The sequence below is a fragment of the Rhinoraja longicauda genome, chromosome 3 (genome assembly GCF_053455715.1).
Source record: "Rhinoraja longicauda isolate Sanriku21f chromosome 3, sRhiLon1.1, whole genome shotgun sequence".
NCBI lineage: Eukaryota > Metazoa > Chordata > Chondrichthyes > Rajiformes > Arhynchobatidae > Rhinoraja > Rhinoraja longicauda.
In genome coordinates, this window is record NC_135955.1 from 19,334,238 (window position 1) to 19,360,529 (window position 26,292).

Consider the following 26,292-nt stretch of genomic DNA (forward strand, 5'->3'; position numbering starts at 1 on the left):
TAAGGGTGTTAGCATCTCCCAACCTACCTCATAATGCCCCACGCAATTTTTTAATCTGCACTGTCACTGTAACTGTAACATTGTAATACTATATTCTGCATGCTAGTATTTTTTCTTTTGTACATGATTGTACTCATGTATGGTATGATTTGACTAGATAACATGTAAATAAAGCTTTTTGCTGTCTCTCAGTACACATGACAATAATACCAATATCAACAAGATTAGTCTAAATAGGCTGCGGGGGGATGCAATCGAGGGTGCTCATGTTAAGTACAGATGAGGTGATCTTTGAGGTATTCCATCCTACAGGCATTGATAACCTCTGTCGGAAATAAATTGTCTTTATTCTTGGCTTTCACTCTGATGGGGCCTGAGTGTTTGCACTGTGGGTGATCTCAACAGCATGATCTCAGCTGTATTATAGTCCTGGACAATCAGTGAGTTGCTGTGCAACCTGCGCTCTTTCCATTGCCATCTGTTCTCCAGACTACAGGTTTTCAACTGGAACTCTGCCTTCATATGCTAACAGAACTGTTCCTTTTATTTTGAAGAATGATAAAGCTTCTAATTCAGGTACATCTTGTATGTGGTTAATCACCTTGTCATTCTCACCAAACCAGATTTGGTTCTTCATGATAGAGCCAAGATTCACGTCACAGGTCCCAAACATGGTGAACTTCAGGGTGCTTCAACCACGGGTGGATAGTCCATACAGCTCTTGTAAACTGGAAGTCAACAGATTGTCTTCAAGGTGCTGTGAGGAAAGGGATTTGGTGGGATCCTATAGAATTTTTGCATGGAACTTCTTGTAGCAATGCTTCAGCTGACGCTGATGTTTTGGGGCTTTGTTGAAGATTATAGAGGGAATTGGGCAATAAAGAGATCTGCGTGGATCACGTGGACATCTCTGCGGTTTCTCACTCAGCCAATAACATAATCTAGCAGATGCCAGTGATACCAGACTGAAGGTGTTGCATGAGGTCTTGTTCTTGCCTTTCTGGTGGAGCAGATTGTTTATTATGACAAGACTATGCTCCCACTACAGTCAGAAAAGGGATGTTTTGGAGTTAGCATTCCCTATGTCTTCCTTCTAATCATTACTTGCCAGACGTTAGCATCATTTCCACTTTACCTTTGAAGTCATCAAGGAAGATTAATTTCCTTCTGCAATGGGGACCAGGATTCTTGCAGATCAAGGAGAGAGATCCTCCTTGGCTTATATCATAGTTGCTAAATACTGGGTTAGCTCATTGTTGATGGCAAAGCTCATTCCATGAAAATAACATTCCTTTTCTGGTTTGACGCACCTGAAGAAGGTGTCCTCGCTACCTTATTCTTTAAACTAAACACCTCCCATTGTATTTCACTGCCCAGTGATGTCAGGGTTAAAGTGCCTGATTTCCTGAGGTACAATAACAGAGCAGAATTCATGTCTCTCACTATTGTGATTATCCATGAGTGTCCTAACATTCCAGGTCCTGAACTTCAGATTGTGAAGTGGGAGTTGTCTGTGCAAGATTTCTTTAAAAATTGAGTTGTTGTTGCACATCAGCTGTATGCAGGGCCACACAGGGTAAGATCTTGATCCAATTACAAGGGGAACCAAGACATCCGAAGACTAGGCATTCAAGGCAGTTCCCCGCCCCCACCTTGGCTCCTCAGACCATCTCTCGGTGATGCTAATTCCTGAATACAGGCCCCTGCTCACCAGAGAAAAGCCCACTGTGAAGCAGGTTAGGGTCTGGACAGAGGGAGCTATGTCAGCATTACAGGACTGCTTTGCGTGCACTGACTGGAACATGTTCAAGAAGGCTGCGACAGACAAGCAACGCACCAACCTCGAGGAGTATGCTGTGTCTGTGTCTGCATACATGAAAAAGTGCATCGAGGATGTCTGTGTCACCAAGATCATCACTATACGGGCCAACCAGAAACCCTGGATGACCACCGAGGTACGTGCAATGCTGAGAGCACGAAATGCTGCATTTAAATCCGGTGACATGGTGGCACTCAGATCAGCAGGAGCCAACCTGAACCGAGTCATCAGGCTAGCAAAGCTTGCCCATAGTCAGGAAATCCAGAGTTTCTTTCATGACCCCATGAACACCAGGCACATGTGGCAGGGAATCCAAACCATCACAGACTATATGACTGCTCCACCACCTTGTGAAGACAACACAAACTTTCTAAATGAACTCAATAAATATTTTGGATGGTTCGAGGCACTCAACAACACACCTGCAAGGAAAGCTATTCCTCACCATGATGAACAGGCACTCAGTCTCGACACAGCAGATGTCCGGAGGACCCTAAGAAGACTTAACGCACGGAAGGCGGCCGGCCCTGATAACATACCAGGCCGGGTGCGCAGGGAATGTGCTGATCAGCTGGCACATGTCCTCACTGACATCTTCAACACCTCGCTGAACCAGGTCGTTGTCCCATCATACTTCAAGACTGCTACTATCATACCAGTGCCAAAAAAATCCACAATCACATGTCTCAACGATTACCACCCGTTCCAGTTTGCTTACCGGCCAAACCGCTCCACAGAGGACGCCATATCCTCTGCACTCCACCTGAGCCTGGCACATCTGGAGGAGAAGAACATACATGTGTGAATACTGTTCGTGGACTTCAGTTCAGCATTCAACACGATCATCCCTCAGCACTTGGTAAGCAAATTGGGTCCATTGGGCGATAGCACCCCCTTGTGTAACTGGCTACTGGACTTCCTCACTGACAGACCCCAGTCATGCGGGTTGGAAACAACATCTCCAACATCATCTCTCTGAGCACCGGTTCCCCTCGGGGCTGTGTCCTGAGTCCACTGCTGTTTATCCTGATGACCCACGACTGTTGTGCCAGGTTCAGTACAAACCACATCATGAAGTACGCGGATGACACAACAGTGGTGGGTCAATGAACTGGCTTACAGGGAGGAGGTGAAACAATTGGTGGACAGGTGCAACACGAACAATCTGGTCCTGAATGTCGACAAAACAAAGGAGATCATCGTTGACTTCAAGAGAAACCGGCGCAGTCACACACCACTCCACATGTGTGACACTGCTGTGGAGTTAGTCAGTAACACTGAGTTCCTGGGGGTGCAGATCACTGACAGCCAGACCTGGTCCCTAAACACTGCATCTCTGGTCAAGAGAGCCCAGCAGCGTTTGCACTTTCTGCGCCGGATGAGAAGAATCTCATCTCCCCCATCCCATCCTCACCACTTTCTACAGAGGCACCATGGAGAACATACTGACCAGCTGCATCTCTGTCTGGTTTGGGGACTGCAAAGCCTCAGACTGGAAGTCCGTGCACAGAGTGGTGAGGACGGCTGAGAAAATCATCGGGACTTCACTTCCTTCCATCCAGGACATTGCACACAAACGCTGCTTGACCAAGGCCAACAACATTGTTAAAGACCCCACCCATCTCCATCATGGACTGTTCACCCTGCTGCCCTCTGGTAAAAGGTACTGCAGCATACGGAGCAGAACAGCCATATTGTTATGTGCGAGTTACTTATTTATTTTATTTTATCTATTTTTATTATTCGGTGTTACATTGTGAGCCAGATGCAACGGAATTTTGTTCAAACATGCACTTGTCTGGTGTGTATAGTTTTTGAATGACAATAAAACCGATTTATTTATTTATTAATGTTTACAAAGCCATGCTGACTGTTCTTACTTAATTCATTCTCTTCCAAACGAGAGTAAATCCTATCCCAAAGAATCTTCTCCAATACTTTCCAACACTTGGCCTGTGGTTTTTTATAGCTTAATGATCAAGTGCATCTTTTGATATTTTTTGTAAGTTGTGGGCGTACAACACTTAGGCAATGAGTTCCAGATTCTAAATCCTCACTGAGTGATAACTATCTTCCTCAGTTCTCCTCGCGGCTTCTTAACCATTACCCTGTATTTATTCCTAGTTTCTGCTCCTGGGAAAAATTTCCCACAAATCCCATAACTTTGTATGCTTCTGTCAGGTCTCCACTTAGCCTCCTCGACTCCAAGGGAAACAAACCAGGCCGATGCAGTATCTTTCCATCACTGAAACACTCCCTCCCAGGCAGTATCCCAGTGAATCTCTTTCGCACTCATTCCATTGCAAACATGTCCTTTTCATGTGGCAACAAGAACTGTACACAATACAAAGGCTGTGCATTGGATACATTTTTAGTCTCCAGTTTCATGTCAGTATTTTTTGGAGATGGTTCAGGAATAGATAATATTGAGACTATTGGGTAAACTCTTCTGTGCATCTTGAATTATGCACATTTTACAGCTGCAAGATTGAAACAAAGAAGATTGCAAAATAAACAGGAAGTTTTGAATTGAAATTATTTAAAAATGCAGAGAATGTAAACAAGGCAGAGAGCTTGAAGCATAAATGTCTCTAATTCATCATATGATGGCAATTTCAGAGCTGTGATGTAGTTACAATTGAAAGTTGAACATTTCTGATTGCAAAATATTTCCAGGTCGATGGATGTCGAAGCAAATGAAGAACGAGCAAATCTGTAAATTGAGATTTCTGTTTCATGCCTAAAATATAATGTTAGAACAGAGTATCAAAAGACCTACACCACTTTGGTTAGAGAAGTGGAATTGGAAAGGAACTGTTATTTCATAATACACTTGCAAACAATGGAAAGGAAATAGAAGATTGGTGGGCAACAAAGAAAAAGCAGTTAAAACATGGGGACAAAGGGCATTCATAATTATATAAAGTTAATTTATGATAAAGTAATTATAAAAGAAGAATGTGCAACTACTGTATGTCTTGAGGATATCTCCCAGTAACCTGTTTTTAGTTCCAAGCAGAAAGAAATGGAACTGGATATATATGAACAAAAGCATCATCATTATAAAGTATTATCAAGTACAGAATGTGTATTTGTAAACTTTATTAACAGTTTATGCATTTGTTTGTAAACTTTGCAATGTAAAGCGGTATTGAAGTGTTTCAGTTAATGTACTTTTTACTTTATTCAATGTTAAATGAATGATCAACTGAACCATATACACTCATGCCATGCAAGTGAGTTTTTTTTTCTAAAGTTGATCCACATGTTTAAAATACTTTCTGTTTATCACATTTTTCATGCTGTGCAGAACTGAAAAGATGGAATTTTTTTATTCGATCATAGCAACAAGGCGTCATTTTTGATTACACTAGACCAAGTGGACCCGTTGGGCCCATTCCTCGTAGGGTTTCCATTGTGACTTGGGAAAATCGCGTTTTTCTTTAAAATAAATTGTTTTAAAATAAAAATTAAATAAATCTCAACCAGATCGAGCTGTGGTCCCAAGCCTCTCCTGCATCGGTGTAGCACCCTCCCCACCCCCACTTCCACCCGACCTCAACATGTTCCACACACCCCCTCCACTCCCCTAACCCTCCCCTACCATACCTCCCTCACCCACTCCCCCCTCCCCTCCCCACTCCCTCTCTCCCCACACCTCCCCCTCCCCTAACCCCCTCCCCCCCACCCTTCCCCCCACCGCCCCCCTCCCCTCCCCCCCAACCCCTCCCTCCCCTCACCCACCCCATCCCCTCTCAACATAAATGGGCCTACTGATCCATGGAACCATTGGTGGCGAAAGCCACTTACCTGTGCCCCATGTGTGCAGCGCTGATCGGCGGCAACTGGCCATCTTGTTAGACCCTCTGCCGCCGCCTCTGGCACCGTGCTGCACCACGGGAGGAAGGTCAGGCGTGATGCATGCCGGGATGGGCGGCGGTCCTCCCGCTGGTCCTCCGGGGGGGGGGGGAGGAGTGCATTTGTTCGAGGCCGTCCCGTTCCCCCCCCCACTCATTGGCCGCCACTTCCGTCGCTCTGGCAGGTCCCGGCAGTCATTGTGGGCCCCCTTCCCTCATTGGCCATCACCCCCGTCACTTGGGCGGGTGCCATTGTGACGTCAACGCTGAACACGGCAAGGTAAGTGGAAAAGTGATTTTTTAAACTTTAAAATAGATTTTGAAAGATTAAAAAGCGATTAAAAAATAAATATAAATTATTGAAAGCCCAGAACAATGGTGAGTAAGGTGGGCCTAAAATTGTTGCGCTATCGTGTACCATCTTGGCTGTGTCAAGCCCCAAACCATATACAGGCATGTGAATTTTCGGCGGATTTCCGTATTTTTAAAATCCATTTTCTGTGCTTTTTGCATGATTTCGTCGTTTTCCATTTTGCCAAATAAACAGAGAAATCTGATCGAAAAAAATAAATTAAAAAAAGAAACAATGTATAGACTTGTAATGAACACTAGGGTTCCGCTAAAGGTCACTAGAGGTTCCGCGAGAAATCTCCTCGCGCGCCCTGGAAGTCTCCCCGAAAATGTGGCACCTAGGTTGTGTAAGGCAGCCAATCTCAACCTCATCGGGACTTCCATGGCCAATTTATCAATTTGGCCGCTAGAGGTCGCTAGGGGTTCCGTGAGAAATGCCCCGCGCCTTGGAAGTCTCCCCGAAAATGTGGCACCTAGGCTGGGCAAGGCAGCCAATCTCTACCTCATCGGGACTTCCATGGCTAATCGGTGGGTTGAATTTGCAACCTGCGGCCGGAGCTCTGGAACTCCAGCCCAGCTGGAGCCAGCACATCTATCCCATAGCTGAATTCCTTGGCCTGCTGGATAAACCAGCAAAGCTCTGGAACCAAGAGTACCAGAAAATCAGTGGTGGAACTGTAATGAGTAAATATTAAATTTAAGTGCAAGATTATATAACTAAATTAATTAAGACAGGGTTAAAATATAAAACACAGTAGAGAAGCTAATTACCACCTTTTTGTGTGCGAATATACTTCAAAATGTTATTAGTATACAGTGACATTCGCGTTATTTTGTAATGTCTGTTTTTACTTTGAAATGAACTAAAAGAGGCTTGAAACTGGTAATTTTGTGTGTAAATTTTCCAAAAAAATCCCGTTTTTGACCCCCGCTGTACAGCTCGCGCAAGCGCTCGGCTCTTTTCCTCTTTCCTTTTACCTCACACATGCCTGATATACAATTAATAAAATGCACCAACAGAGAGTTTTAGTAATATATATAGATATAGATGGATAGATACTGTATGAAGATCCAACCCTGTTTATGACTATATACTCTGTCAATTAATGAACTGTTTACAATAGACCAATCAGCCTCAGCAGTTAGTCATGTAGTTTTGTATGCAATACTGGGAAGAGGCCTTCGAAGATATTTTAAGTTTTTAGACCATTTTTGCCCTACAGAAAGGAACAGTGACATTGAATATGACCCTTCACAACGTTGTATACCTCAATTAACCGCCACTCCAAGGAAAACAGACCTATCCTCTCCAGTCTGTTTTCATATCTGAACACTCCATCCCTGCCAGCATCGTGGTGAATTTCCTCTGGATCCTCTCCTTCACCATCACATCTTTCCTCAAAAGATAGATACAAATTGCTGGAGTAACTCAATGAGTCAGGCAGCATCTCTGGAGAAAATGGATAGGTGAGGACCAGGGGAACTCTGTCCTTGTTGCTTCTGGGGGGATGGAGAGTGACAGCAGAACTACGGGGCGCAGAGGAGTTGCGTGCAAGGGACCCATCTATGACAGAAAGAGGGGCAATATGTTTCAGGGTGGACCAATATCTAACTATATATTAGCATAAGTCATAATGCTACATAATACGAGCACTTCCCTGTCCTGTAATCTTGCATTTTTCTTGTGTATCACCAATCAAATCCAGAGAGGACTATTTAAGGATATCTATTTAAGCAGATACAACTAATTGTTTTCTCAGGCATCAATTAAACAGCAAAACAAGAAATGCATTCTGTCATAGACGGATCCCTCACACATGTTTCCTCTGTGTCCTGTAATTCTATTCTCCCAGACGCAACAAGGACCGAGTTCCCCTGGTCCTCACCCTTCACCCCAACAGCCTCCACAACCAACATATCATCCACTGACTTTTCCGTCACCTCAAACGTGATTCCACCACTAATAACATCTTCGGCTATCCACCATTTTCCACCTTTCCCAGAGACTGCTCCCTCTGCAACTCCTTGGGTTACTCATCCCTTCCCACCCAAACCACCCCCTCCCCTGGTACCCTGCAACCGCAGGAGATGTAACACCTGTCCTACCTTCTTCCTCGAGTCCATCCAGGGACCCCAACAGTTCTTTCAGGTGAGATAAAGGTTCACATGCACCTCCTGAACATTGGCGAGACAAAGCGTAAGAGTCGGCAACCGTTTCGCTGAATACTTACACATGACCCGCCAAGACCTACTGGATCTCCTGGTTGCAAACCATTTTAATTCCCCTTCCAATTCCCACATTGATCTTTCTGTCCTGGGCCTCCTCCATTGCCAGAGTGAGTCTTCATGCATGTTGGAGAACTCTACCTCATTTTTCACTTGGGTAGATTACAAAACAGTAGTATGAATGTTGAATTCCCTAATTTTATTTTCCACAAACACTCCCCTCCCTTGTCCCCCCCCCCCCACCCCGCTCTCGTTCCTCCACAAAATGTCAGTTAACCAGTTCCACAATTTGGAACAAAATATCCGTCTTAAGATCTCACCCTCCTCAGCCAACAATCAGCCTATCGGGGAACCTCCCTGCCTGGTCAACTGGTGCCGGCCCTCATTTGGTGTGTTTTTTTCTTGCTTCCAGTTACCCCGCTCCCACAATCAGTCAAAAGATGTAACCAAACCCGAAACATCAACTATCCATTTTCTTTAGCGATGCTGCCTGACCCGCTGGGTTCCTCCACATTTTGTATCTATCTTTCGTATAAACTAGCATCATTTGTTACATCTTTGTTAACTTTTTGTTACATCTTTCCTATAGTGTGTTGACCAGAACTGCACACAATACTCCAGTTGACATTTGACCAGTGTATTATAAAGATGTAGCATCGCCTCCCTGCTCTTGTATTTAATGCCCTGATGAAAGAAGGCCAGCATTCTAAAAGATGACTGCCAGGGTTTTAAATAGGCTTGTAAAGCACCGATCGACTCCAATATGATACAAAGTTATTTTGTTCAAATTCAGTTTGTAACCCATTGATTAAGAAACCAAATATGTTCATCACTTAATTTTATTGTACAAGAAGTTAAACCAATCAAGTTAACCGAGTCCATTAATAACACTTGTTTTGCTGTTTAATTGATGCCTGAGAAAATGTAATTAGTTGTATCTGGTGTCATCTTGCCGTATGTTTAAATTGTCCTCGCTAGATTTCATTGAAACACAAGAAAAAAGCAAAATTTCTGGGTCAGATGACGGGGAAGTGGTGTCATCATGTATCATCGTGACTTTTGCTATTATTTAGTTAGATGTTGGGCCACCTGAAACTTAAGAGAGTCAGGTCATTTTCAGGAGGTAAAAGCACCGTTCTGCCTGACAGACTGAGGCAGACGAAGACAAGACCTGAATTTGTAATTTGTAACCATGTCATATAAGAGAGTCTGTCGGTGAACACTGCCACTGATGCCTTAGTCATAGAGAGCTTTGACCAAGGGTGTATTCTGGATTTTGAGGAAAGCTCCAGGTTCAAGGGCATAGGATCAGGTAACATTTGGGGGATAAGAAAAATATCCTCCCGAGTGTGCATTGTTTAAACCAAATAGGTTTATTATTCTCTTTAGCTATCAAGGTGATGACACAACCAAAAGGAACAGGTTATAATGCTGCTGTTTTAGCTCTCTTGGAGCACGGGGGAATTTTGGTCCTTTCTTGACCTTAGAAACTTGAACACAATTCTAAAATGGAAAATGAATAAAAAAATATGAAGTTATTTTTTCTGCTGCTGTTATTCAGACAGAATCCTCCAGAGAACATCTCTATCAAAGATATGTACTTTCAAATAGCCATGAGAAAATTACATGAGAAGCTGGTGTGTACTTGAGTGGCTGATAGATGCTACTGGTATATTGCTTTAAAGAGTGTATCATACTGTGCCTGTGAGCTGCTTGAAAAATACATGCGTACCCTTGCTCTCATTACTGATTTATCAGGGTGAATTATTACGCAGCAATCAAGATGCAGGCACCTTGACATTATTTGAGAACCAAGTAATATTTGCATGTTCTGATCTGAATATTCTGCATTTGCCACTTGTCTTCAAAGAAAACTTATACTTGCAAAACGTCTCAAGATTTTTTTGTTTTGTTATTTTGACCAGAGTGCAGTTCCCCATAGATTATCACCAAGGTGAATACCCATGAAATCGTAATTATGCGGAGAAATGTGAGATGATGCATTTTGGGGAAACAGAATGAGGAAAGATAATATCGAATAAAGGATATAGTTCTAAAAGGAAAGTAGGAACAGAAGATCCTGGGGATATGGGTGTGCATGCCATTGAAAGTGGTAGGTAGGTTGAGAAAGCAGTCAATGAGGTTAAAACAGTTCTGGACTTCATTGATAATTGCATCATATAAAAACAGGGAAGTCAAACCTTTATAAAGCACTGGTTCCTTTTATATGAAAAAAATGGTGGGAGGCATTGGGGATAGTCCAGAGAAATCCTGAGATGAGGGACTACAGTTTCAAGGACAGATTGGAGAGGTGGATCTGTTTTCTTTGGAGAAGAGAAGGCTGAGGGATGATCTGGTAGTACATAAAACAATGATGGATATAGACAGAGTTGGACAATGTTTCCTTCCGTGAAGGAGTTGAGGGCTAGAGTTCACAAATGTAAAATAAAGTTAATAGTGATAATGGAAACATTTCTAGACAGCCTACCATTGGAATCTGAAATGAACAGTCTGCAGATGTGGTGAAGAAATTTCCCACTGTGAACAAATGTACAGTGAGAAAAAATTTGCAAGATTATGGAGGAGGACTGGTGTTAGAATCAGTGAGTTGCTCTGGAAGAGTGTTGGCACCGTCACTGTGGGCTGAATGGCCCCCTTCAGTGCTGCTGCTGTTCTATGATTTAATGAACATTGAACCAGCTCAAAGTATCATTGGAAATATAATAATTGCCCACAGGGTTTTCATTTTTATAAGAATTTAACTAATACAAAACTTTACTCAGTTGAGCCTGTTACGTATTACAAATTCCTAAACGTGCAAAGTGATCATGGTAAATGGGTTGTTCAGTCCAAATATCATAAATTCACACCTCACCAAAGGAAGTTGTAAAACAGACCTCAACGAAATCTGATAATTTTCTGCTATAAGATCTAACCTCTGCATGTTTCATTTCTCATGCCTTGTGATGTTACTCAGTGCAGCATATAGTGATGACGCAGTGATTGTAACATTCTGCCTTTGTGACAAGGTAAATATCAGCCACCAGTATACTGCAAATTGAATCCAGACAAGTTTAAACTGCCTCAATCTAGAAGACTGATATGTGGTGGAATTTGCCAAATCAGAAAGATCATGGAGTACATTGTTCCTTTGTAAATTTTTGCTGAAAATTCTCATGCTGTCTTTTGCTTCCTTAGGCATGGTCACAAAAGAAGACAAATGAAAGAAATCAATTGCTTGGAACAAAGAAGGCAGAAGCAAAAGTTGAACCACAGATTCATTGCAAAGGTATAATGTGTCTATTTCAATCTACTCTGAGATTTCACTCACTGAAATAACTACAGCCCAAACTCTCCTGCCCAAAGGTGTTCATTGGTCACGATTAACACAATCACAATTTAGTGGTTCTTCTTTTTTGGCATGATATGCACATATTAATGGAAGGAAAAGCATTGCATGAGTTTTAAACAAGTTTCACAAAACCTTCCGCACGCCAGATTCCTGCTGTCAGACCTCCCATCCCAAATCTTATTGTCATAAATCTCACTCCTGCTGAAGGATTCCCACCACAATACCCAGAAATTGATTCTCTTTTCTCTACCTCTATTTTCTCCCCTCCTTTACCTCCTCCTTCCCTCTCTCTGCTCTCCCCAGTCCTCTTCATAATGGTCTGTTACACTTGCTCCTTTATGTTATATATTGCTGCCACTGATTTGGCCAAGACACCAAAGGGTCAGCCTCTGATAGGCCATTCCACGGTCTCTTGGTGGGTTTTCATGAATTAATGTTTTTCAATAACGTGTAAAATAGCAGCACAGAATAACATTTACTAAACATTGTTTTTACTGCATCCAGAGAAGACATTCCATCTGACACTTTGCAGCGAACAAAACAAACTCCATCCTCCTCCTTGTGATTACTATTTGATTGTCTCAATGGTGCGGAGGATCGATCTGTGGAATAAAAGATTGCCTACCTTTCTTTATGCATCATCCCCCACATGCCAATCTCCCACCTGGCCAATCCTTCTGGCCTTGTAGGCAATGTAAATAATTGATGCCTCAGTAAATGGCTTAAGGCAAAAATAAAATGATGCACCAAGGCAGTGATAGTGCTTCTGCACTGCATTGACCCGGGCTGGGTCACAGAGGGACATGTCTGACACACTGCCGCAAAGCATCAAAAGAGATTTGTGCTTTTTCACCATTTATAAAAAAAACTGGCCTCTCCAAGGTGGATAATCTTTCTGTTGTTCTTATTACACGTACACATGCAGAAACAATAGTTTAGTTTACTCTTGTCACTTGTGCTGAGGTACAGTAAAAAGCTTTTGTTTGCCTGCTATCCAGTTAAAGAAAAGACTCGTCACTGCCTGCCATTCTGAAAAGGACCCGTTAATTCCTACTCGTTGCATCCTGTCTGCCAACCAGTTCTCTATGCATGTCAATACCCTACCCCCAATACCATATGGTCTTTCTAATGAAATTTTACACTGAAAGTGCCAATCTATGTACCCAAGGATTGTACAGAAATAATGCAAAGCATGAGAATAACAAGGAAGAGACTTTAGAGTTCAAGATCAGTTGATCTCTGGATAAGATACACAGGATTTTTTTTTAATGAATGAAATGTTGATATTTATGTCCAAAACAGTAAATCCCAAGAGGGCACACACCTTGACAAAGTTCAAATTGGTTCACAGTTGAGCATCTGAATGCGTTGACATATAATCAACGCCAAATAGATTTACATGTTGAATCTTAGGAAACCAAACAGAAGCAATGAAGGAACAAATGGTAATTGAGTGGAAAAGAGTAGAGAAACACGTTTTTTGGATTGATAAATATTGCAAAGGATAAAGATTTAAGGTCCATACAGTTCAGTAAAAACAAAAGGTGGTATCTAAAATATTATGACAGTTTATACTAGTAAAGAGTTTGAAGATAGAAGCAAATCAATAAGAAATGCATTAAATATTGTGACTGCACATTGATGAGATGTTTATCATTTTTGATGAGGCCACTGTGTGGTAGAAATCATTAGGCATCACGAATGGGAGTTTCTTGTTTTTCTTTTCTCACTTGTTTGTTTCTCTTGGTCATTGATTTTGTGCTCTGGATTCAGATGCCAGTGGCTCTTCCAAATGGTTAATATTCATAGGTGATTAATTGCCGTTTGTTATGAGGTGCTTCTGTTAAGTAGTGGGGGAAAATAGTACATCCTTAAAGAACTTCTGGGATTGAACACAATATACTACACATTAGAACAGATTGCTATGTATTCGTGAATTCAGGAATCCAACAACAGTGTAAGGATAACGGTGATGGTCACAATAATTTATTTGGTCTGGATTGGTAGATGTTAGATGTTTCAATCAATCACTTTGTGGGAGGGGGAAGAACAATGGAGGACCCAGCGTGGGGGACCTCCATCGGGAAGGGGGGGGAAGAAGTTAGAGGAGATGCATGTGAACCCCTGTCTCACCAGGAAGGGCTGCTGGAGTCTGTGGGTGGATGTGAGGGAGGAGATATAGGGACAGGTGTTACATCTCCTGCGGTTGCAGGAGAAAGTACCTGGAGAGGGGATGATTTGAATGGGAAGGGACGAGTGAACCTCGGAGGGAGGGATCTCTGCGAAAGGTGGAGATGGGAAGATGTGTCTAGTGGTTGGATTACGTTCGAGGTGCCAGAAGTGTTGGAGGATGATGTGTTGGATGCAGAAGATGGTGGAATGAAAGGTGAGGAACACGGGTACTCTATCTTCTTGCGTCGGTGGGACGCGAGAGTGGAACCATGGGACAAAGTGGAGCCACAGGTGAGGGATTCATCTATGATAGCCAGGGGGAACCCACGTTCTCAAAAGAATGAAGACATCCCACGTCTTCTTAAATGTTATAGGGTGTTAAAAATAAAACGCACAGCATGCTAGCCTCTATTAGTCAGGGCATTAAGTATAGAAATTGGGAAGTAATGTTACAACTATATAGAATTTTGATCCAGGCTACTTGGGAGTATTTGGTGCAGTTGTGGTTGCCATGCGGATGAAAGGATCTGAGGGCTTTGCAGAGGGCACAGCATGAAGTTCACTAAGATGTCGTCTGGATTGGAGTGTATTAGCTATTAGGAGAAGTTGGACGAAATTGAATTGTTTTCTCTTGAACATCGGTGGCTGAGGGGCGACCAGATAGAAGTGCATCAAATTGTAGGATGCAGAGATCAGATTAATAGTCAATTTCCCAGAATGGAAATATCAAATACTGGAGGGCATAGGTTTAAGGTGAGTTGGTGAGAGTGTGGTGGGGAGTTTAAAGGATATTTGCGAAGCAAGTTTATTTTATACAGAGTGGTAGGTGCCTGCAGCATGCTGCCAGGGGCAATAGTAGAAATAGATACGATAACCACATTAGGAGGAATATACAGTGCCCTCCATAATGTTTGGGACAAAGACCCGTCATTTATTTATTTGCCTCTGTACTCCACAATTTGAGATTTGTAATAGAAAAAATCACATGTGATTATAGTGCACATTGTCAGATTTTATTAAAGGGTATTTTTATACATTTTGGTTTCACCATGGAGAAATTACAGCTGTTTTTATACATAGTACCCCCATTTCAGGGCACGATAATATTTGGAACACATGGCTTCACAGGCGTTTGTAATTGCTCAGGTGTGTTTAATTGCCTCCTTAATGCAGATATACGAAAGCTCTCAGCACCTAGTCTTTCCTCCAGTCTTTCCATCACCTATGGAAACTTTTATTACTGTTTATCAACATAAGGACCAAAGTTGTGCCAATGAAAGTCAAAGAAGCCATTATGAGACTGAGAAACAAGAATAAAACTGTTAGAGACATCAGCCAAACCTTCGGCTTACCAAAATCAACTGTTTGGAACATCATTAAGAAGAAAGAGAGCACTGGTGAGCTCACTAATCGTATAGGGACTGGTAGGCCAAGGAAGACCTCCACAGCTGATGACAGAAGAATTCTCTCAAAATAATAAAGATAAAATCCCCAAACACCTGTCCGACAGATCAGAAACATTCTTCAGGAGTCAGGTGTGGATTTGTCAATGACCACTGTCCGCAGAAGACTTCATGAACAGAAATACAGAGACTACACTGCAAGATGCAAACCGCTGGTTAGCTGCAAAAATAGAATAGCCAGGTTACAGTTTGCCAAGAAGTACTTAAAAGAGCAACCACAGTTCTGGAAAAAGGTCTTGTGGACAGATGAGATGAAGATTAACTTATATCAGAGTGATGGCAAGAGCAAAGTATGGAGGAGAGAAGGAACTGCCCAGGATCCAAAGCCTGCCACCTCATCTGTGAAACACGGTGGTGGGGGTGTTATGGCCTGGGCATGTCTGGCTGCTGAAGGTACTCGCTCACTTATTTTCATTCATGATACAACTGCTCATGGTAGTAGCATAATGAATTCTGAGGTGTATAGACACATCCTATCTGCTCGTTCAAACAAATGCCTCAAAACTCATTGGCCGGCGGTTCATTCTACAGCAAGACAATGATCCCAAACATACTGCTAAAGCAGCAAAGGAGTTTTTCAAAGCTAAAAAATGGTCAATTCTTGAGTGGCCAAGTCAATCACGTGATCTGAACCCAATTGAGCATGTCTTTTATATGCTGGAGAAAACTAAAGGGTACTAGACCCAAAACAAGCATAAGCTAAAGATGGCTGTAATACAGGCCTGGCAGAGCGTCATCAGAGAAGACACCCAGCAACTGGTGATGTCCATGAATCGCAGACTTCAAGCAGTCATTGCATGCAAAGTCATATGCAACAAAATACTAAACACGACTAATTTCCACATGGTGAAACCAAAATGTATAAAAATAGCCTTTATTAAAATCTGACAATGTGCACTTTAACCACATGTGATTTTTTTATATTACAAATCTCAATTTGTGGAGTACAGAGGCAAATAAATAAATGATGAGTCTTTGTCCCAAACATTATGGGGGGCACTGTAGATACACACATGAATAGATACAGACCACGTGCAGGCAGATGGATTCATTTTGATTGCTGTCACGTTCGGTGTAGATATCGTAGACTAGTAGAAAGGCCTGTACCACTGTTGTACTTATCTATATTTCATATGCTTAAATCTCATTCAGGCCATCAGTGAAATCTTCTCAAACCCCATAATTAAGTCTGCCTGTAGCACCACCATCCCTCCAGTACAACATCCTCTCGGTGAAGATTCTGCTGCCTGCATCCCTCAACATTTCTTTCTCTTTTGATCTATCCTCTTCGTTAAAACCTACTTCCATCAACTTCTGCTTATCTTTTTGTAATATTTCCTCCTTTGACCTTTTTCTTTTCCATGGCTTTTCTGATGTAATTAGGGATGAAGAGAAAAGTATCAGGAAATAATCACGTTAGGCAGGCATCTGTGGAAGGGAAACAAAGGTGAACGTTACGGTCAAGGCCCTTTCATTAAAATAGTTTTTCAGTAACACCATTTAGCCTTGTCGTGACATTGTTGGGATCGGATTGTTTCATTTTATTTCACTGGCACATAATTCAAACATTTTATTTCATCTTGATAACTGATTATAGATTCATTTAATGTATATGCTCTTAGGTGTAAAAATAATGTTCTTGACTGATTAACTGATTGCATTCTGTTGTATGCGATGATCGATACTCCTACAGTTTCAAATAAAAATTGATAAAACTTTGGAAGTTTATGTTTCATCCTAACACCAACACTATTCTTTATTTTTTCAACAGAAGTAAGGAAACAGAAAACCAGTCAAACCAGACAAAGTATTTCCATCATTGCCTTACAGCAACGTTTAATATCATTGCAGCAACAGATTGTTGTTATGAAGAATGGGAAAAAGTTAGCCTTAAATACTGTCAACGAACTGAAGCAGAACAATCAAAAATTAACATCCCAATTGACTTTGGTGACTCAGAAGCTTCAAATCCACAAACAGACAATTCAGGTATGTTTCAAGTACGATAATAACAATTTTGCAAAAGTAAATATTCAGAAACTGACAATTATTTCTCAAAATTTCTGTGGACGTGAGGTACGTTGAATAAAAATTCTCTATTTTGTTTTTTCTTCAACTGTAATGAATTGTTTTTCGCATTTTACTGAAGTCAGATTAGTAATTGATTTGCAACATTGCAACAGTGGGAGGGAAACTTGGAGAAAATTATTTGAGATAGGATTTACTCCCATTGGAAGCTAATTAGGGATAGCCTGCAAGCCTTTGTACGCGGCTGGGCGTGTCTTATTTGATTTTTTGAGGTGACTGAGAAGATTGATGATAAAGCGATGGGTGCCGAATGGATTCAGAACTGGTTTCTTCATAGAGGACAGAGGGTTTGTGGTGAAGCTAGATATTCTGGCTGGAGGTTTGCGACCAGTGGAGTTCACAGAGATCTGTGCTGGAACCTCTACAGTTGATGATATATATAAATCATTTGCACATAAATGTATATGGGTTGGTGAGTAAGTTTGCTGACGACATCAAAATAGTTGTAGACAGTGAGAAAGGCTGTCAGATGATACAGCAGGATATAGATCAGCTACAGAAATGGGTGGAAAATTGGCAGATGGAGTTTAACCCCAGTGTGTGAGGTGTTGCACTTTGGGAGGTTGAATGTAAGAGAAAAGTATGCAGTTAATGGCTAGACCCTCAACAGCATTGATGTACAGAGGGATCTTGGAATCCAAGTTCATAATTCATTGAAGGTGACAGCACAAGTAGATAGGGTGGTAAAGAAGGCATATCGTCTGCTTGCCTTCATGGCTGGGAACATTGAGTATAAGAGTCAAGAATCATGATGCAGCTCTATAGGATTTTGGTTTGGCTGCATTTGGAGTATTGTGTACAGTTCTGGTCACCTCATTACAGGAAAGATGTGGAGGCTTCGGAGAGAGTGCGTGGGTTTACCAGAATGCTGCTTGGATTCAAGGGTTTCAGGTACAGGGAGAGGTTGGATAGACTTGGATTATATCCTCTGGAACGTTGGAGGTTGAGGGGAGACTTGATAAAAGTATATAAAATTATGAGAAGCATAAATAGGGTAGACAGTCCGAATCTTTTTCCCAGGGCATAGCTATAAGGTGAAAGGGGGAAAGATTAATGGAGATGTGCTTGGCAAGTTATTTACACAGAGAGAGTGGTAGGGGCCTGCAACGCACTGCCAGGAGTGGTAGTGGAGGCAGAGACAGATACAATAGGTGTTTGATTTAAGAGGCAAATGGAAGTGCATAGGAAGCGAATAGAGCAATATAATCATCTACGGGCAAATAAGATCAGTTTAATGGCCTCATGTTCAGCACAAACATTATGAGCAGAAGAGACTGTTCCTGTGCTGTACTGTCCTATAATTATTACCTCAACCACCTCCAGTGGTCCTGGGTTTCCACAGATAAGTTTAGACTGGCCAGCAGTTACTAACTTTAATGCATTCTATTTTCTGCTGCTGAGACTTTCCTTCTGATTGCATCTGCTGCTTCAACTAACCAAACCGATTTTCTCATGTCTGAAGAAGGGTCTCAACCCGAAACGTCACCCATTCCTTCTCTCCAGAGATGCTGCCTGACCCGCTGAGTTACTCCAGCATTTTGTCTACCATCTCCCTGTATTCCCAGCTCTTTCCTTGAATCTGTGTCGCTCTGTCTTCCCCATTCCATTTCCATCTCACCAGGAGACTTACCTTCTGTTTACTTGACTTATCCTAACCAAGTCAGAAGGAACATGCTGCAGAAACATGCAAGGCACAAGCCAGATATCACCTTATCAATGATAAAAACATGAGAGAGACCATGGGGAATATTATGGCTGAGGTAATACTGGTGAGAAAGTTAAATCAAAGAGGACTCACAGTAGAACAGAACTTTCAGAGTAGAGTGGGCGAAGGGAGTTAAGATGAAGGTTGTCTTATTCAAGATGAGGATGAGCATTGTGCAGAAGTAAACGAGGTAGAATGCCTGGGATAGAAACAATATGGCATGCAAGATGATAAGATGGTGCAACGTGATGATATACTAAAATAGATTTGAAAAACGACATAAAAGAAGATCAAGCTTGAAGGGAAACTGTAAGCTGAGTAGGCCTGGTGGATAAATAATTGAAGAATGAGACTTGATAGATTCCAGTTTGACATACAACGAACCAGTTGTTTTCTTTGTTGCTAGTTTCCTGGTTTGAGTTTGCTTTATTGTAGGAACCAAAATGAATGTTTAACATGTAAATAAAGATATGTGCTTTCACAACTTCCGAATGTGTCAAAGTGAAGTGTGATATTGAATTATCATTACGTGAACTTACAAGTGCCTGACATAAATAGCCAATTTCTCTCCAGCAAATTCCCACAAATAGAAAAGTGGCAACTTGATAATCTAAATCTCATGATGTTTAAATTGAAGTAATGGCCAAAGCACAACGTATAATTCCGCTGCTCAGAAACAATAATGTTGCACAATTTTTAGAACCATTTGAAATGAGCCTTTGTTTAACATCTCATCTGAAAGACAGCATATACAACACTGCAGCAAACCCTCAATATTGCCATTCCATCTCTCAATACTATATCAATAATTATATCATTTTCCCACATTCCGCCTCTTCATCCCTGTGCTGTTCCCACCATTATTCCAGTAATGCGCCACAAGTCTCCTTATTACCACCACGACAGTCCAACAACGCTTCCTTAACACTAGCCTTGCAACTATGCAGTAGTCTCTTGGTACTATCCCTCCAACAGTCCAGCACTGGTTTGTACTCCCTTGGAATTGCACCACTGTCACAATAATACTTTTCTGCCAGTGCAGTTGGACTTCAGTGTTGCACCTCTGATAGTGTGTTGCACTTCCTGCACTGCATTGAAATATCGACTGAGTGGAGCATTTTATGCTTTGCCTTCATGACAACAATGACTATATTTCATAGTAATTCATGCAACTGATAACAATTCTGGTGCCATATAAATAACAAGTCTTATCAAACTAATACCAATAAAACTGAACAAAAAGAATGAAATTAGTTCCATCCGGTGAATTGTAATATTACTGAGAGTGATAGATCCATTAGATTGTGAAATTGAGGAGTTCGAGGAGAAACAAGCTGAAATACAATGAAGATTACATTAATGGTTTACTCATGGTATATTCTGTAACACACTTTGTGTGAAAAATGACCCCAGGGTAACCAGCTATTTACGTGAAAGTAGATGAGAAATACATATGTTGCCAGCTTCTAATGAAATCCTAGGGAATGCAGTCTGATCAAGTGTTGTCCTCATCAAGAAACTAGACGAAGCAGCCCAGTTTGATTCTCACTTCATTAAAGCAAAGCTGTATGAATCCTTTTTTCCACATCCTGCCATGACAGTGAACTGTGGACGGTTAGGTAATTTGGTTCCTATTTGGGGTGTCCATACAGATTTATGCACTCCTCATCTTTGTTACAGTGAAGCAACTGCAGTTTACTTAAAAATGTGTAAGTTTACCTGTGAAAAATGAATTCCCCAAATGGTGCATTTTTCTTGTGAGTAAAGCACTAATATTATTGAGCAGAGTTTTACACCAGCTGCTGCATCTGGCATTGCTCAATTATTATGCTAGCAATCATGATGTTTGCATTTACTTCCATGAAGTCAGATTTTATGGTACTCCTTGTAAATGAAATAAAATCTAATGTCAGTACATAATTAGTCTATGGATAATTTAATTAGAAGGTTGAAATTATGATGTTTAACTTACGTTACCAATAAAAAATACACACTGAAACAAAATATGTATACAAAAAATTACATTTAATACAGTGTTCATTAAGTAGCCACAACCTATTCGCCAGGGTTGGGATGTCAAAAACTAGAGATTGCAGGTTTAAGGTGAGAGGGGAAAGACTTAAAAGGGATTGGAGGGACAACTTTTTAAGCACACAGAGTGGTATGCACTTTGAACATGCTGCTAGAGATAGATGCAGTTGCAACATATAAAAGACACTTAAACAAGCACATGGATAGGAAAAGATTGGAGGGATATGGCCAGGCACAGGCAAGTGCAACTAGGTTGGATGAGGCATTTTGACTCTTACGTAGAACAGGAATAGGCCCTTCAGCCCACAATGTCCATGTCAAATATGATGCCAAATTTAGCTAATCCATTCTGCCAGCATGTGATACATATCTTTCCATTCCCTGCATTTTCATGTGCCTATCTAAAAGCCTCTTAATTACCACTATAGTATCTGCTTCCACCTACACCCCTGGCAGCATGCTTCGAGCACCTTTCTCTCTCTGTGAGCGAAAAAAAACTTGCCGAACACATCTCTTTTAACTTTCCCCCTTCAACCTTAAAGCTATGTCCACGAGATGTTGCCCGACCCACAGAGTTTCTTCAGCACTTTGTGTTTTGCTCAATTATTCAACATCTGCAGCTCCTGCGTCCCTTCTAGCATCTGACATTTCCACCCTGTGGGAAAGGTTCTGACTTTCTACACTTCAATGCCTCTCAGAATTTTATAAACTGCCTCTTCTCAGCCTCACACTCCAGCACAACAATAGAAGTTTGCAAAACATCTCCTTGGTAATACCCTTTAATCTTGGTAGCATCCTGGTAATTATACAGAGTACAGGTGGAACTCAGTGGGTCAGGCAGCATCTTTGGAGGGAATGGACAGACAACATTTTGGGTGGGACTATTCTTCAGACTGTTAGAACCGGTGGGGGGGGGGGGGGGGGGGGAGCTGGAAAAATGATGGGAGCAGGACAAAGCTGGGCCAGTCCACCTAAACAGAGACAAAATGGTGTCAGATAAGGAGAAAACCGGAGCAAAATGTAAAGCCGGTGGAAGGGGAAGGGGTGGGGGCAGAATAGGGGGTGAAATGGGTGCGCACTGGGATGGAGCACAGGAAAGAGACGGGGGGGAAGAAAAGTGGGAGGGAGGTTTCCCTAAAATTGGAGAATTCAATGTTCAAACCATTGGCTTGTAAGCTATACAAGCAGAACCTGAGGTGTTGTTCCTCCATTTTGCTTGTGGCCTCACTCTGGCAATCGGGGTGGCCCAGCATAGAAAGAACGAAGTTGGAACAGGTTGGTGGGGTTGGATTGGCAGCTGGGTGAGTAAGTGACAGAGGAGACAAAAGGATGTCAGATAAGGAGAGAAGAAGAATGAAATGTAAAGCCAGACGGAGGGATATAGTCTAGAGTTTAGTGTGGAGATACAGCATAGGGACAGGCCCTTTAGCCGACCGAGTCCACACCGACCATCAATCACCATTTCACACGAGTTCTACATTCTCCCACTTTCTCATCCACTCCCTACAGACAATTTACAAAGGCCAATTAACCTAAAAACCTGCTCATGTTTGGGAGCACCCGAAGGGAAATCCACACGGCCACAAGAACGTGAAAATGCCACACGGACAGCACACGAAGGTCAGGATCAAATCCAGTTTTCTGGTGCCGTGAGGCAGCAGCTCTGCCAGCTGCACCATTGTGCCACCCTAATAGGTGGGGTTGGGGGTTGGGAGATCACTGCATGAAGAAGAGGAAAGAAGCCCTTTTAGTTTCTATGAGTCTGAAGAAGGGTTTCGACCCAAAACGTCACCCATTCCTTCTCTCCAGAGATGCTGCCTGACCCGCTGAGTTACTCCAGCATTTTGTGCCTATCTTCCTTTTAGTTTCCAGTTTAGTTCAGAAATACTGTGCGGAAACAAGCCCTTTGGCCCACAGAGTCTTAGCTGACCTCGATCCCCACACATTAACACCATTCTGCACACACTGGGGACAACTTACATTTCTATCAAGCCAATTAACCTACAACCCTGTATGTCTTTGGAGTGTGGGAGGAAACCAGGGGTTCCAGGAGAAAACCCACGCAGGTCACAGGGAGAACGTACATACTCCATACAGACACCACCCATAGTCAGGATCAAACCCAGGTCTCTGGCGCTGTAAGGCAGCAACCCTACCGTACTACCACCGTGCTGCTCAATTTTATTTCTGAGTCAATATGAAGAAGGGTCCCATCCCAAAATGTAAGCTGTCCATGTTCTCTAGTGGTGCTGGCTGTCCCACTGAGTTACTCCAGCAATGTGTGCCCTTTTATATCTATTTCGTTCCCCACCTCTCTCCTCTCGTCCATTCCCATCCCTTTCCACTATGCTGACTGTCTCCAATAGTGCATTCTCTTCTGGATGCAAGTAAATCCTATCCCAAAGAATCCTCTAACATAGCTTTCCTACCACTGATGTTAGAATCACAGGTCCATAATTCCCTGGATTATCCCTACTTCCTTTTTTAACAAAGGAACGATATTGGCTCCTCTCCAGTGCTCTGCGGCCTCACCTCTGATGAAGTAGGGTACAAAGGTCTTCTTCAAGGCCCTGGCCTTGTCTCTCTTGCCTCTCTCAATCACCTGGGTAAGATCTCATCAGACTCTGGGCTTTATCCACTTTAGTGCTCTATAAGAAATCAAACAGCACCACATCCTTGCTCTCAAAAGGCCCAAGCACATGAGTACACCCCACACCGATCTCATTAACCTCCATGTCCTTTTCCATCGTAAATTCCAATGCGAAGTGCTCCTTTCGTACCTCGCATGCATCCTCTGAATCCAAGCATAAATCCCCTCCTTTACTCTTCAGTGGTCCAACCCTCTCCTGAGTTACCCTCCTACGTTAAATATATGTGTAAAAAAACTTTGGGATTCTCTTGAATCCTAATGACATTTCATGGCATCTTCTGGCCCTACTAATTCACTGCTTGAGTTCATTATATTCGCCAAAGGACCTGCCTGATTTCATCTTCCTGAATCTTACATATGCGTTCTTTTCCTTTTGATCAAATTTATTACCTCTCTCATCAACTGAGTTAACTCATAGTTGGGCACCCACAGAGACCTGGAGCACACATTTCCCGTTTCTCTTCATGATTCAGATAGATCAGAGCTACTTGGGTCTGACCGCCCAAATGTTTTGTACCCACAAAATTGATGTGAAAACAATCTCATTCATTTTCAATGTGAAAAAATAAAATTGGGTTTTCTTTTGGCTACAGAGGGCCTAGTATGATGTTTTTTTTAGAAAATCTTCATCCTAATGTACTTTCAAAATTTCAGAGATCCGGGTTGTATTATTACTGATCTATGGATTGGATACTTAAAAAGTCTGTTTTATGATATATCTATTGTGATGACCTTCACTCTTGCCGTGTATTTAGGTACATGGAGCAAAGGTGAGAGCTGCAAGTTCCCACACTTAACAGTATCCATTGTGGGAATATCTAAAAAATATCTTGTTCAGCAGTGTTCTTTTTACCCCATCCATGAATTAGGAATGCAGTCACAGTTGCTTTAAATACACACTCTGATTGTAAATTATATAACATGACTGACGGATCATGGCGGACAATTGCCAGAAAATACACAAATAAACTCTGTTGTAGATTTAAGCATTTATTGTCAGTTTAAAGAGAAAGTGTATGGCAATATGAGCTGACCTTTGCAGTTTGGCAGCAAATTCTCAATGGAATCTGCCCGAGTCATAATTGGCCTCTTTGTAAGGCTGAGACCCAAGTATCCGATTTCCCCTTTACCAGTATTTCTATGGGATGGTGCAAATACCAGAATCCTCCGTGTATATGAACTAAGGCACAGATCATATCATGCTGCTAGTTCTGTCATGGGACCACCTTATCTTGACAAGGAGATTAATTATCAAATAGACTTTTAAGAATTGTGCTCAGGCACTCATCTGAGTGCATGGCCTGTTTAATAATATTACAGAATAATGTTCTGTTGACTGTAATGGACTGATAGTTTGAAAGATGATTGTAAGTCTACAGCAGAAAAAATTCTCAGGCATCTACACTCAAAATGTCGTGTAAAACCAAAAGTTACTGTGCTGATTTGAATTGTGGTTCTTAGATTTATGCTGCACTTCATCTTGAAGGTTTTTAACTGGAAATTTAACAAATCAAACATGTCGTACCTCAAAGCTACTTATTGCTCTGATATGAATCTATGGTTTTATTTCTTTGCAGTTTCTCAAAATCTATAACCTGCCCTTTTTGAAGGTGTTTTAGTAAAGCATCGTTCTTGTTTGACTGTATCTGTCCACAGCTAAAAATCGTGCAGCTAAATGACATTTCCAAAAAATCCGGAGTGCTGTGAAGTCATTTATGGAGCCACAAATAAATCTGGTGACTAATTCCTCAAGCCTGTCTGTCACCTTCTGTGACTAAGTGGATTTAAAATCCCTTCAACTTTGTGGTTTGGCTTGAAGAGGCATTTTGATGGTTTTGGAATCCATTCTTTTAAGGTTACTGCTTACTCACAGTTGAAGTAACTGTTGTATTGAGCCCCCATAAGCTAGCTTAAAATCAAGGCCATGCAGCCTTTGTTCAGTCTCCAACCATAGCCCACTCGTTTTAAAGCTCTCAGGATACCAATAATATGGAAAAATACAATGGAATTCTGACTGCACTGTTTCCTTGCGAAAGTTGAAAATTCACCAATGTTGCAAAAAAAATAGTTACTTAAATGAGGTGTTATGAATATTTTTGAATTCCAAGAATTTCTGTGGCGGCTAATAGGAGAATTTCCTGTTGTCAATTTTATTATTTCTAATTCTTTATCATCAATATTGTCCCCATTGAAAGTAAATGTTATTAGAATAAAATTATATTTTAGATTTATGTTTTAGATGAATTTTACTAGGAACTTTCCTGTCCTCTAAATAATCTCACAATAATTTATAACAATTTTCTTCCAACAAAAGTTTTTTACTCCCATTGCTTTTATTAGATCTGTTTTTATTTTTTAAATGTTGGCATTGTGGCACATCAAGTTAAGTTTGTGCCACGAGTCACAATCATGTAAATTGCTGTAGTTTATGTGAGCACAACACAATCTATAATGTTCTCACCAGTCACAGCCCAGGTTTGGAAGGGCTGAGGCTATGTTTGTACCATTGGATGTTTCTTACAGTAAACGCAAACATATTTACCTGATTCATTTATTATTCAACAAAACATTGAACTAC

The 26,292-nt window shown here is 41.6% G+C and overlaps 1 protein-coding gene across 2 annotated transcripts in view; it reads left to right on the plus strand.

Moving 5' to 3' along the window:
- The window catches only part of cntln (centlein, centrosomal protein), a 354,488-nt gene that overhangs the window by 210,805 nt on the left and 117,391 nt on the right, over positions 1 to 26,292 (plus strand). For both annotated transcript variants that reach the window (XM_078396868.1, XM_078396869.1), the window contains exons 18-19: positions 11,452 to 11,542; positions 17,012 to 17,229. In XM_078396868.1, coding sequence (XP_078252994.1) covers positions 11,452 to 11,542; positions 17,012 to 17,229 — 309 coding nt within the window. The remainder of the gene's footprint in view (positions 1 to 11,451; positions 11,543 to 17,011; positions 17,230 to 26,292) is intronic.